This window comes from Carassius carassius, chromosome 31, assembly GCF_963082965.1.
Source record: "Carassius carassius chromosome 31, fCarCar2.1, whole genome shotgun sequence".
NCBI classification, from domain to species: domain Eukaryota; kingdom Metazoa; phylum Chordata; class Actinopteri; order Cypriniformes; family Cyprinidae; genus Carassius; species Carassius carassius.
This window is the reverse complement of record NC_081785.1, coordinates 11,222,652-11,236,071: the sequence shown is the minus strand read 5'-3', so window position 1 is coordinate 11,236,071 and position 13,420 is coordinate 11,222,652. Positions and strand designations below refer to the sequence as shown.

Below are 13,420 nucleotides of genomic sequence, written 5' to 3'. Positions count from 1 at the left end.
ACCTAATAATTGATCAAATTATATAATAGTATAGAATATTTTGGCTGACAACTGGGTGGCTTGGATAGTATTTTTCTTATTTGTAATGTTTTGATTCATCCCAGTAAATCGAATTTCGTTTTCAATGGACCATTCAGTTACCTTTTCTGTGTTTTACCATTATGCCAGTAAGTTGGGTGTAAAGTAGCAGGACACAAATGTTAAATAGTTGCTCTCTAAACTGTCCTCTTGTGTGGAAAAAAATATATAGCGAGAGATTATATTAATCTAACACACATCGTGAGTTTGATTTGGCTTCTCAGTTCCTTGTAGAAACCCAAAATTAAAAAGAGCAAGTGTTACTGTTAAGGCCGTTGTGATTAACAATGATCTTCCAGCACACTGCACAGAAAAGCACAGCTGATCCAGAAACAAAGCTCTCCTAGCTTAGTCTGTCCTCTAGGGACATTGATAAAGACAGACCTCATGTATAGCTCTTAAACACCTATGTATTCCCACAGCTGCCTGTGGTCAGTTAGGAAGCAGGTGGCACTATAAAAAAAAACCACCAAGGCATAAACAGTGTGGCCTTGGTCTGTTTTTGCAGATCAGTCCTTGTTAATCACACTACACAATAAGGACTCACTGAGCTTTCATCCTTGTCTAGTAGTCACTGACTAAAGATTTGTCATTAAGTGTGGCTAAGGTGATGACACAAGATAACATAACACATGTACAGCAGTTGATCATGTGTTATCACCAGACCCGGGACACCACATGCTTTCCACAGAACCTTCCAGACCACAATTGACGAGTAAACATATGTAAAACAACATGTACGCATCCCAAATGTGATGTATGTAAAGCGATCTGCATCCAACAATACTGGGTTTGTGATTTAGTCACTTTTTACTTTAAAGGGACATATCAAACTGCATATGTAAAAGGTTTGAGACATTTTTTTTTTCCATTTTAATGCGACTTTGTTCAAAGCCAGAAATTACTGCAGGGTTCAACAATTTCAAACACAACTTAGGTTACAAAAAATATAAAGCAAAAAAAAAAAAAAAGGATGAAGACAAGACTTAATTGATTTGTTCTCATGTGCACATTAGAGCTTAAACACTGCCACAATGCTCAGGTGAACAGAGAGAGCAGCTTTCTGGATTAGCTCTCTGGGCATTTTGGTTTATGGATCATGCACACAAGAGGACAAACACACTAGGGTCTGCCGTCCATGCAAACAAAACTCTTGTAAAAAGTCCTGCTGAAGTGAAGAGAGAATCCATAGGCTAACTTGTACATCATTAACTCAGAACTGCAAGTAAGCTTTTCATTTGTTTCATCATGACTGTAAAAGCAGGGTGGGGTGGGGACTAAAAAAGGTGTTTTTGGATAAACAGTTGTCGACAGTATTTAAGGGTGGAAAAAAAGTCAGAATCTGATGAAAAAACTTCAACTGCTCTGTCTTTTCTACATCATAAAACTCCTCAGCAATAAACATGCCCCCCAAAAAAAGTCCAAACAAACAAAAGTCTAGGGAGAATTTTAACAATTTGTACATTCTAAGGCTGAACCAACATCAAACATTTAAAATGCAGAGAGTGGAAGAGAAAAATGGAAATGTGGGATGTGGTGGATATTTCCTCAGGACTGAGATGATGGAGACATCTGGGCCTTCCTCATTGAGCGAAGAGCTTTCTCACGTAGTTGCTTCTCCAGATCATCCAAACTGTCTTCTACTTCACTCTCTGATTCCTTCAGGAAAGGTAGCATTAATTATGTCTGACTCGAGCATAATATTTCACAATATAGACACCTTGTAAGATCTTTTCTCTCTAGAGTAGTTCTTCTTGTTAAAGTTGCAGTCAAATGTCTCCAGTCCATTTAGACTACTGTTCAAAACTTTAGGGTAAACAAAGTAAAAGAATGCATTTAAATCGATCAAAAGTGACAGTAAAGACATTTCTAAACAATAGATTTCTGTTACATTTTGCAACTGTTTCAAATAAATGCTGTTCTTTCTAACTTTCTGCAAAGAATTCTGAAAAAGTATCACTGTTTCCACAAAAACATTAAACACCCGTTTTCAACATTGATTAAAAATGTTTAAGCACCAAACAAGAATATTAGAATGATTTCTGAATCATGTGACACTGAAGAACAAAGTAATGGCCACTGAAAAATGCCATCATAGGAATAAAATACATTTTAAAATAGATTACAATTTCTTTTCTATTTTAATAACATTTCACAAAATTACTGTTATTACTTGTAAATATCCTTGGTGAGCAATAAAAAAAAAAAAAAAAAGTAAATGAATGGGTATTAAAAATAGGGATGGATAGAGATACTTTTATATAACCAGACTAGACTATTTTATATTGACTGTTCATACAGCTTTAAAAGTGTAACTTCACCTTTTTCTGGTCAGAGTCTGGCTCTGCTTCCTGTCCGTGTCCTCCTCCTGCCCCTCCACTCTTTTCTTCTCCACTCTTCTCCTTTTTCTGTTTCTTATGCTTCTTGTGCTTCTTCTCTTTCTTGTGTTTCTTTTCTTTCTTCTTTTTCTTCTTCTTACTACCTTCTGCATCAGAGTTCTACAGAACCAACAAAAGGAAAAGATTTTGACTTCAAGCTAAATCATTCTATAAAAAGTAGAAACATCTTAAATATTATTTTAATACCGTTTTTAACAATTTTTCTTTTTTTTTTAATACAGCCATTTCAATAGGATCCATTTATAAAAAAATGAACCGCTGAACCAAAAACAAATCTAGTTTTAGAAGCTCTCTGGACTCGGGGGTTGGGCTGGTGTGTTGTACCTTGTTAGGTGATGGGCTCGGGGAGACACTGCTGTTCTTTTTGGCAGGTGGAGGTGGAGAACGGCTAGCAGAGCGAGAAGGTGAGACTGAAGCAGGCCGCTTGTGAGCCGTCGGAGCAGGTGGAGGAGAAGCAGATGGTGAATGTGAAACCTGCCTCCTTACTGGTTGGGGGCTCGGAGAACCTCTACAAATTGACAGGAATAGATAGTCATTCAGAGATCATCACTTGTGTTACACAAATAGAGGTGGGGCGCTAACAGAAAACATACCTCTGAGATTTGCGTGGCTCTGGTGTGCGAGAAACCCTGCGAATGGGTCTGGTACTATGAGATGGGGATGTCTGACGTCTTTGTCTCTGTGGTGATGAACCAGAGGGAACGTATCGAGCTGGAGGACTGGAAGACACTCGAGTGCTATGTGCAGAGGGAGAAGAGCGACTATCTCTGCCCCGTTGGGCTGCAGGAGGATTTGGAGAGCTTCTACAGTGGCGGGGTGGGGGTGAAGCAGAGGAGGGTGGAGTACGTCTTTTTCCTGGACTACTGCCACGACTCCGTTTCGGGGATCGAGAGGACCGACGTTTGGCCACAGGAGAGGGAGATCCTCTGCGCTTGGCCACGGGTGAGGGTGACCCTCTGCGCTTGGCCACGGGTGAGGGTGACCCTCTGCGCTTGGCCACGGGTGAGGGAGATCCTCTGCGCTTGGCCACGGGTGAGGGAGATCCTCTGCGCTTAGCAACGGGTGAGGGAGATCCTCTGCGCTTAGCAACGGGTGAGGGAGATCCTCTGCGCTTAGCAACGGGTGAGGGAGATCCTCTGCGCTTGGACACGGGTGATGGAGATCCTCTGCGCTTGGACACGGGTGATGGAGATCCTCTCCTCTTTGACACGGGTGAAGGAGACCCTCTACGCTTGGACACGGGGGATGGAGATCTTCTGCGCTTGGGAGGAGACCCTGATGAGCGTCTCTTTTGAGCTGGGGGAGGGGAGGGACTGTATCGGCGCTGGATCGGGGGAGTGAAGCGCCGGTGAGGTGGAGATGGAGATCTGAAACAGGAAGGACAGGAGAAGGGGATTAAGAATGAGTAAAGTCAAAGTCTTCACAACAACAACAAAAACTCAGTTGGACTATACCTGCGTCTTGGGGGAGGAGAAGGCGATCTTCGGCGGCGAACAGGAGAAGGTGAACGATGTCTGCGGCCAGCAGGTGATGGAGAACGCCTCTTTCTGAGAGAAGAGAGAGAGGGAGTCCAAACTCTATGCTCCACAGGAATAAAGAATCTTTCAGTTGAGAGTGAACGACAGGGCTGGGTATTGATTCTGATTCATAAATTTGCTTAAATTTATTGAAATGGATTGAAGATTTAGTTACGGAAGGTCACAGAATTTTCCCCATTTTAAATGTATAAATAATGTTGATACACATATCAAACGGTGATATGGACTACTGTGTGTATATCAAACTACTTAAATTTGAACCCTGTATGTTCTAAGTGTGTGAATGAAAAGCGCAGATGCACGGTTTCATTTCCTACACACATACTTTCCTACACGCACATAAGTGCGTGTTACGCTCAGTGTTTTTAGTCTCTGTCGCCTCATGATGTTAAGATACGAACATGTGTACTTCATCTCAACAACTGCTCAGTCTCTTCATGAGCATTTTACCTTTTCATTTGAGAATAACTAGTCATATCATAAACACAGCAACTGAAAAGTCTTTACAGTAACCCGTCAAAATAGAAGTTTGCTTTAACTTGAAGAAATTGTGAAAAATATTTCCGTTGTACATTAGAATGTACATCTCAATGATAATTAAAAAAATTTTCTTCCATGTTTTAACTGGTTGTGCAGCGCTTTACCAAAAGTTTAATTTCATTTGATTATAAATTAATGTTTTATGCATTCATAAAACAATTTCATAGGATCCTAAAAACAATTAAAAGATTTTAGCCCATCAGAATTTTTTGTTAAACTTTGGATACATTTGTTAAACTGATTTCAATTAATTAGACATGCTTTTTGATAATAAAAATTAATTTAACCATTAAAATGGAAACCAGACGTAATTAAAACCGTAAATAATGGATTCTTGAAAAATTTTAATGGAAAAATTGGAATTTAGAAAAAATAAAACTGAATTTGGGAAAAGATTTAACTGATTACATAGGGCACTAATAGCCTTAGTTTAAAGTTCAAGAGTCTTATAATGCAGCCAAATATAAACATTTTCTAAAAAAAATTATTTTTAACAAAACCCAAGCAAAGCAATGAGGTTTGTTCTTATAATATAAAGCATGATGAGCTTCCGTAAAAAAAAAAAAAAAAAAGACTTGATCTTGTGTGTCAAGCAAATCATGTATTACTTCTACAATCTCTATGAGAACTTGTCAATTTGATTTGAAAAAAACTGGCATTAAATAAGGGACTATAGGAATCAATAGCAAATACATTTAAGCAATTCATCTAAAAAAATTTGCAAAACACAAAATTGGTGTCATTGCCAATACTTTTAGCCACGACTGTAAAGACCTTAGGAGGGTAACCCAATTCAAATGCAAATGTTATGTACATGCAAATATGATTGATTTTTTACCTTGGTGATGCATCTCTGTGCCGTCTCCGTGGTGATGCAGGTGAATGGCTCCGCCGCCTTCTGATTTCTCCATTCCTCGCACCTGCCTCCCTATTCGGTCTCCTTGAACCTTCATCTTCAGAGGAAGATGATGAGCCAGAGTCTTAAAGAAAACAAAAAAAACAAACAAACAGTGATTATCAGTTCTAAATCAAACCTCGACTAGAATACATTTTCCACAACCAAAATGATTCATTATTGCAAGCACAGGTGTGAGAGGAAGTGAAAGAGAGAAGGGAAGGGAAGAAGGGAGGACAAACATGTGTGTGAGATGGAGCATAAGAAATGGTGGTAACCTGAAGAGGTCTGCTGATTCTGTCTGCGATACTGACGTCGCTGTTGGACAGAATCTGCTGTTGACTCTTTGCCCATCTTCTCCTCCTCTGAAATGCAAAGCAGTGGAGTCCTTCAGTGCCCAAGAAACAGCCATGTGCCCACCATCACACACCCATGATGTGCAAAAACATACAGCGACACAAACACGCCCATAACATGCACCCTCCACTCATTGTTTTGATGAACAGAAGAAACTCATGAGCTGCAGAATCCATTACATCAGTTCATCATGTTATTTTTACACACTTCTTGGGCAACAGCTATTAAAGTATAACAAAAAGCCAGCCAGACAGGGTTCAGTCTACAAGTCTTGCATATGTATACCTTTCTGACATGCACAAAAACACATGTTAAAAGAGATAAATCTCACCGGAATCTGATGCATCAGACCGTCTGGGTTTAGGAGAAGGAGAGTGAGAGTCGTTTTTTCCACCAGGCCTGTGCTTCACAGCTGAAATTTTTAGATGCATTATAGTCAGAATCATTTCACTGCCTAATATCCTACAAGCAGCATGGGACTGAAGAAGAACCATTTTTACTTTGATCATAAATAATCAACTATAATCTGAAGTACATTTATTTTCAAATCATCTTTAAATCATTTCAAATGGCATATAACAAAACTGATTTTGAAAATGCAACCTGAAGGGCTGGTGTCTAGTCCTGAGGGACTACGACCTCGTCTTCTGGAAGGGCTGGAGGGGTCAGAGCGACGTGGAAGTTTTCTGGGTGGGGTAGCTGACCCACGTTTCCCTGCTCTCTTATGGGGTGAATGAGAGGATGAACTACCAGAGGAGGACCGGGAGCGAGAGCGCCGCCTGATGGACAAACAGGTTCAGGTAAACAACAGTTGACCTAACTTCTAGCAGTTCAAGTGAAAACCGACTGTATCTGTATAAAGTTGAGTAAAAAGATGAGTAAAAGACATGAGAACATCATTGTGGCTTTACACCACCGTTTAAAACTGTAAATGTTTTTAGATGGCTTATGCTCATCCACCATGGATTTGATTAAAAATACTGTAAAAACCGGAATATTAGGAAACAATTAAAAAATGTATCTCTTTTATACATTTTGAAATGTTATTTATTCCTGTGATGGAAAATCAGAACTTTCAGCACCCATTACTCCAGTCTTTGTCACATGATCTTTCAGAAATTATTCTAATATGCTGATTTGGTTCTCAAGAAGCATTTCTTATTAGAATCAAGCCGAGCTGCTAAATATTTTTGTGGAAACAGTGATACCTTTTTTTTTTAGCATTCTTCTTCAAAGAACAGCATTTATTTGCAATATTAACTTTTGTAACAATTATAAGTCTTAAATGTCAATTAAATGCACCCTAGCTGCATAAAAGTAAAATTTTTATATTTTAAAAATATATATAAATCCTGACCTGCGGACAGGTGAACGGCTACGTCTATGCCTAGAGGGCGGTTGCCGTCTAGGAGGGCTCCTACGTCTTGGAGAGATTCGCCTCCTGGGACTAGTTCTGCGACGAGGAGAGAAAGATCTAGAGGCAGAGACATTAACTTAACTCCTAGTTCAATCACATTAGCAGATAAACAAAAGGAACTAGGATAAGAAATCACATGGCTTCACCATCAGAGACAAGACTAACCTAGAGCGGGATCGAGGTCGTCTACGAGAACGAGGTGAACGAGAGCGGTGGTGTGGACGATCTCTTCGTCCACCCTTCTCTCTGTCCCGGTCTCTAGGTTTGGGCCTGTCTTCCGATTTGGATATTTTATCTGGAGATGACTCTTTCACAGCCTCAGACACAGAATCTGGCTTCATGTCACCCACTAGATCACTGACAGATAGAATGGATCAAAATCAATGGATAAAATCCATCCTGCAGAAAGGCAATTTTATGCACTATTTTCAGTCAAATAAAGTCACTCCTTTAGGCCCAAAATGGAATTTACATGAAAGAACATTTCTGATTTCTACGCAAAGTCCTTTTATTGTCAAAAGTCTAATATATTAGGATGCCATAGTGCAATGTCAGGTTTCCACAGTTACCTAGTAGAGGAAGCCTCCTGAACAAGCGGCTCTGGTTTGGAGCTCTCTGATTGGTCCGGTTCTTGCTTTGGTTCTTCTTTATGATTGAGTGGACTGGAAGGCGGCGAGCCAGCCGGGCTCAGTTTTCGGCGAGGAGATCGAGAGGGACTGGGCTTACGGTCACGCTTCACAGGAGAGCGGGACTTCCTCCTGGGAACAAAAGTGAACCAGAAAAAAAAAAGCAGTTAAGCACAAGGCCAATTTAAAATATCCTCTATTTACAATGTCAAATGTGCCAAATAGCTATTTCGCTCAAGTTTCATGTTGACTGACCAACCAACCTTTTAGGGCTTTTTGACTGAGCTCTTTCTTTGCTCTCCTTCTCTCTTTTATCTTCATCTATTTTTTTCAGAGAGGCAAGTTTCTCCTGTTCGATCTGAACATCAAAGAGAAGAAAAACTGTTAAACACTCAACTTGTAGTATACAAACATGTTGACACGTACAATCATACAAACACAACCACATTAACCCAATCAAAATCCTACCAATAAAACCCAATCACAACCAGTATGCAGCTTCTCAGCTCTTCATCACCTGTCTCTGTTTGATCTCCTCTTTCTTCTGCTCCAGGAAGGCAGATGGAATACCAGCGATGTTCTCCTGGGCGCTTAGCAACAGCGGCCAGAGGTCTTTCATGAACTCTCGAGCATTCTTCCCATTCAGAAACCCAGTCAAATTAATCTGCATCATCTTTCCATCTGGATTCTGCAACACAAACAGCAGAGAGGAAGAAAGAGGGGAAGAAAAAAAGCAGTTAATACTGACACAGAACCATAGTGCTGAGTTCTGCCTACACCTTCCCTTCCTGAACATAAGTAAACAGCTGCTTTTCATCAAGAGCCCAGTACCAGTGGGCCTCAAAAATGTCTCAAAACCAACAGCCACAGCTGAATGTTATTTTTACTAATACACCAACTGTATAAAAGGAACAAAAACACTTCTAAAATGAATAAACTGCCTTTAAAGCATGCATTACATGTATAAATGTTATCATCTGAACTGAGATGTACCCTCCCAGTTCACATTCCCTCGTCAAGGAGCAATAAGACCCTCCCCCACCACTAGGGCTGTCTCTTCCTGTGCAATATCAAACTCCTGAGAGATAGAAACATTACAGTCCACAAACAGAGTGCATCAAAACCCCACAAAGCAAGAACAGTCCCGTTGTCTTCGGTGTGAGTGGCGCAGGCTCTGTGGGCTGGGGGGGGGGGGGCGGAGAAAGGCGCTCCATTGGCTGGCCTCCGCCTCACTACTGCATCACACTCAATCACCTTGAGTTTAATGCTATATCATTTATCTAAATTGCAAGAAACGAACAAGCAATAATGAGTACACAAGGCATGGAAAACTCTTTATTTACAACAAATGAAGAGGAAATTAAACCTATAAGATCCATGTGCTAAGACAGGGGTGCTGAGTCACGCTCCTGAAGATGTACGTTATACCAGAGTTTAGACATAAGAATAGGGTTGGACCCTGAATTTTGCAATAAAGTAAATCTCCAAGAGCAGGACTGAGCACCCGGTGTTCTAAAATGATTTAAACAAATGCTTCTGGTTCAATACAGGTTAAGCTCCAATGACAGCATCTGAGGAATAACTGAAGTGCTTTCCATGTGTTTTTTAGACCAAGGACCCAAAATAATGATTCGTTTGCATCCTTCAGCATTTTCATTCATATAGACCCAATTAGACTGTTTGAGAAAAAAAGTGTGATTATAAAAGAGAAGATGTTTACAAAAGTACTTTTTATTCTCTACACCATCAAAAAAAAAAGTACTTGATTTAGGAGTATTTTATTTATACCCAGTATTAAAGAAACAAATTAAACAGAAGAGGAACATTTTTACTTCAATTCAACTTTATTTCTATAGAAATTTTCACCAATTTGTGTATATATAATTTTTTTTTTGGTAAACTCTAGAACAGTGGTTCTCAACCCTTGACTCTCTGTCCAAAGGCCTACCCATATTGGCTGATATTGCCTCTGGTATTTCTGCTGTAACGATGATAATGCTGCTTTGTGTCAAACTTTTGAGTTTTTATGTTCAATTAATAAAACAATTAATTTTGTGATTCTATAAGATGTAAAATTCAAAATGTTTTTCTTAAGAAAAATTCAATTTAGGAAGGGATTTTTATGATTTCTTTAAATTTTTTAAATAATTAAGTCATCCAGTGTCCCCTGTGGCAGTTTGCTGAGGTCCCCGATCCTTTTTGAGAACCTTTGCCCTAAAAGCAAAGTAAAGGATAACTTTATTCTTTGAGGAACCTGATATTACTCCACAAATGCTGTTGCTCAAAACGTATCCTGTACTGATCCTGAAGAATTACTTTAAGATATTGTATGGCTATGCCATTACAAAAACTGAAAGCACCTCTATTTATGAGAATAAAGAAAAACCTTTAAGTATCATTAATAGGAGCAAATACCTCTCTGGAATCCCAGTGAAAGTTTCCTGAAAATAAAATCTTTAGAAACTAAAACGGTGAATAAACCGAGCTTAGCTAAACTAATAAAAAAATGCAAAATGTCACGTGTCTCGGGGTTTTTTTTTTTTTTTCATTTTGCACAAATGCACAATCATACAAAAAAACCCAATGAATAGTTAAATAACCGATAGTACAGCTAGTCACTGAGACGGAGAATAACAACATGTACTGACTAATAAATTCCATTTAAATAAAATAACCATCTTTAACCAAAGTCGTGCTGCGCTATCATCTCACATGCAAAGTAATTTTCTTACTCTTTTTAATCTTTAATGGTTTTATGTCATTTTGGCAATCAAAAAATGGTAATCAGGCCTTTGTGTTTAAAATAAGAAAAAAAGGCACGAATGATAAAGCTGAAATGACTCTACCACTGGCACAATGTCAAGCCCTGCTTATAACTCACCTCAAAAAATAAAGCTCATCATCAAGGGAGAGTTGGATTCAGAGAGACTTTGGGCTCGGGTGAGATCTAATTAGGAGTTGGTGCTATACTTCAGATGCAAGGAATAAGATCCATATTGGTTCAGGCCTTTTAAATCATAAATCACATCAACATTAGAACATTGCTGTTCAGAAGGAATGGTGTCACAAATCATGTCTAAAGAGAGAGAATATCATTTTTACCCGCTTTCCTGTCTTTTTTAAACCAGACAGACACTTAAAGACTGTGATGTTAGATGTTTTCAGCTGTTACATCTACACATGGCAAATGTTTCAAATAACTGTCAGCACTGATCTTCAAACCTTCTCTCATCCTCCCAAAGAAACACATCTAATATATAACTGCAGCATGTGTGAATGGACAATGGGAAAGAGCAGAGCGGGCGTCTACCTTTTCCTCTAGCTGGTTGAAGACAAATTCGATGACGACATCATCCTCAAAGCCAAGGATCTCCGTCACACGCTGGGTTATCCAGGGCTTCACGACCTCCAGGTTGACCTTGGTCATGTCCACCTAATAACGAATTATAAAACAATCATGAACACCACAGTATTTCAATATATATATATATATATATATATATATGGAAAGTGTTCTATTTAGAAAACTTTCTAAATATATTTTTTTTTAAATAGAAAAAATTTTAGATATATTTTTTTTTTAAATAGATATATATATATATATATATATAGGTAACTTATAAATCCTAATCCTTCCAAAATCTATCATCATTTCTGAGCAGAGGTGCTCTATTTAAAATCATATTTGGAAACTGTGATAATTTTTTTTTCTACAAGGAATCTTTGATGAATAGAGCAGCGTTTATTTGAAATAGAAAACTTTTGTAAAAACCGTTATTGTCCCTTTAGAGAAATTTAATGCACGAGTGCTGAATAAAAGTATTGTTTATTTTATTTTATTTAAGTTCCCGTTCAATTTGTTTCTTTAATACTGGTTAGAAATAAAATACACTTAAATACAAAATGCAAGTCAATTTTGAAATATTTAATTTGAAATAGAAAACTTTTGCAACAAACTTCACTGACACATTTGAGCAATTTAAAGCAAGAGTGTTTTTTTTATTTTAAAGAAGATTTTTTTTCAAATTTAGGGAACCTCAATATGCAGCACATTTATGCTAACAACGTGTTATGAACACATTTGCACAACAAATATTTCCATATTTTCTACCTTCTTCTCCAGACATTCTGCAAACTTCAGTTGCTTCAAAAGTTTCTTGTGTTTGTTGCTGAAGCGGTTATCCTGCTCCGCACTGGTGCCCTGAAACAAGAAAAATTCGCAATTAAAACAATATATTATACAAGAAATTCTAATTTTCTATATCTGAGGTGAATATAGAATTTCCAGTATGAGACAGAAAATAAACTGAATTACTTCACCATTTGAGTAGGACATTGACAAGGGTGTAATATATAACGTACATATTCACGCATATAAATCTTCTATTCCAGATGTATACCACATTATTATTTAATTTTTTTCCCTTTGTCTTATTTAAATGTTATTTCTGTTCGCAATGTCATACATGTATGAATGGTTGTACTAAGAGTTCCTAAAAAAAACCATGTGTCTGCACACATTTGGCGAAGAAAGCTCATTCTGATACATGGCTTGCTCTCGTACAAGAACACGGTATTTGTCGGGCTGGTTTTCGGTTTCATCATGTATTTTAATTCAGCTACGCAAACCAGAGTACAGCTGACTGTATAATGTTATAGTGGAATTTATCTGTAAGAATAAGAGTGATACTGTGTAATTCAACGCGCTGGGTTTCTTAAATCCGTTGTTCCTGTTTAATCTGTTGAGTATGTTCAGGTCCTCGCACGCAGCCGCCATTACAGCCGCACTCCAATAAACATACGAAATATAGCCTTAAAACAACCAACTAATCAACCAACTGACGAATAACGCGTGTAAAACAACGTATTTGACCTTTATATTGCGATAGTTGTAAAAGAATATAACACTTACGCGGAAAAACCCCGCGTCCATTTCTATCGTGTATCAATATGGCACGATGTCCCACAATCCACTGCGGCAGCTTCAACCTCACTTCCGTTCTTCTTCTTCTTCTTCTTCTTCTTCTTTGGCTGCTTAACGGCGGATGCGGACTAACTTAGCGCACTACCGCCACCCTCCAGATAAATTGTGCCTGATCATCACTATGGCTTACATCTTTGGAAATAATGTAGCCTGCAAGCTACAAAAAACAAAAACAAAAAAAAAACAATTTTTATATATATAAAAAACCTATATTCTATCAATGAGTCCGGTGTGCTTTAAAAATTCAAACATATATTTTATTACTCTATGATCGGAAGCCTTAGACAAAATATCTCTAAAGTTAAAACTTTCCCCTCTGTCCTCTATTTTCCTTTTAATTAAAGCCCTTTCTCTATTAAATTTCCTACACATCATAAAGACATGTTCCACTGTTTCTGGCACATTACAAATCCCACAATTTCCTGAATTATGTTTTCCTATCTGCTGTAATGTTTTGTTCAGTCCAGTGTCTTCTATTCTCAATCTTGTAAAAATTGCCTCTTCTCTTCGACATCTTATTATCAAACGGCCCTTACCAACCTCAGGATTTACAATATAAAAGCCCCTCCCTTTATCTCCCCTATCC

At 38.3% G+C, this 13,420-nt stretch overlaps 1 protein-coding gene across 3 annotated transcripts; it reads right to left on the bottom strand.

Moving 5' to 3' along the window:
• Window positions 1-1,475: 1,475 nt before the first annotated feature.
• On the bottom strand, window positions 1,476-12,869 carry LOC132111550 (serine/arginine repetitive matrix protein 1-like). 3 transcript variants are annotated; one of them, XM_059518946.1, is made up of 17 exons: window positions 12,763-12,869; window positions 11,962-12,051; window positions 11,161-11,283; window positions 8,368-8,538; window positions 8,114-8,208; window positions 7,794-7,982; window positions 7,390-7,581; window positions 7,165-7,281; window positions 6,411-6,586; window positions 6,139-6,219; window positions 5,729-5,815; window positions 5,394-5,535; window positions 3,932-4,024; window positions 3,071-3,844; window positions 2,802-2,985; window positions 2,400-2,576; window positions 1,476-1,737 (listed from the first exon to the last, which is right to left on the bottom strand). In XM_059518946.1, exons 1-17 carry the CDS (start codon window positions 12,781-12,783, stop codon window positions 1,627-1,629), a joined length of 2,823 nt encoding a protein of 940 aa, XP_059374929.1. In that variant the 5' UTR covers window positions 12,784-12,869; the 3' UTR covers window positions 1,476-1,626. The 3 variants fall into 3 exon arrangements, with proteins under 3 accessions (XP_059374929.1, XP_059374930.1, XP_059374932.1); XM_059518947.1 differs by having other exon boundaries at window positions 1,476-1,730; XM_059518949.1 differs by lacking the exons at window positions 11,161-11,283; window positions 11,962-12,051; window positions 12,763-12,869 and adding an exon at window positions 10,732-11,149.
• Window positions 12,870-13,420: the final 551 nt, after the last annotated feature.

Bases quoted from the DNA above. Each gene is read 5' to 3' on its own strand.
- LOC132111550 (XM_059518946.1), bottom strand. From the start codon at position 12,783: ATGGACGCGGGGTTTTTCCGC. The intron at 8,539-11,160 runs GTAGACGCCCGC...TTTGTGTTGCAG, and splicing joins TCAACCAGCTAGAGGAAAAG to AATCCAGATGGAAAGATGAT. The intron at 7,983-8,113 runs GTTGGTTGGTCA...TTTTGTTCCCAG, and splicing joins CAGTCAAAAAGCCCTAAAAG to GAGGAAGTCCCGCTCTCCTG.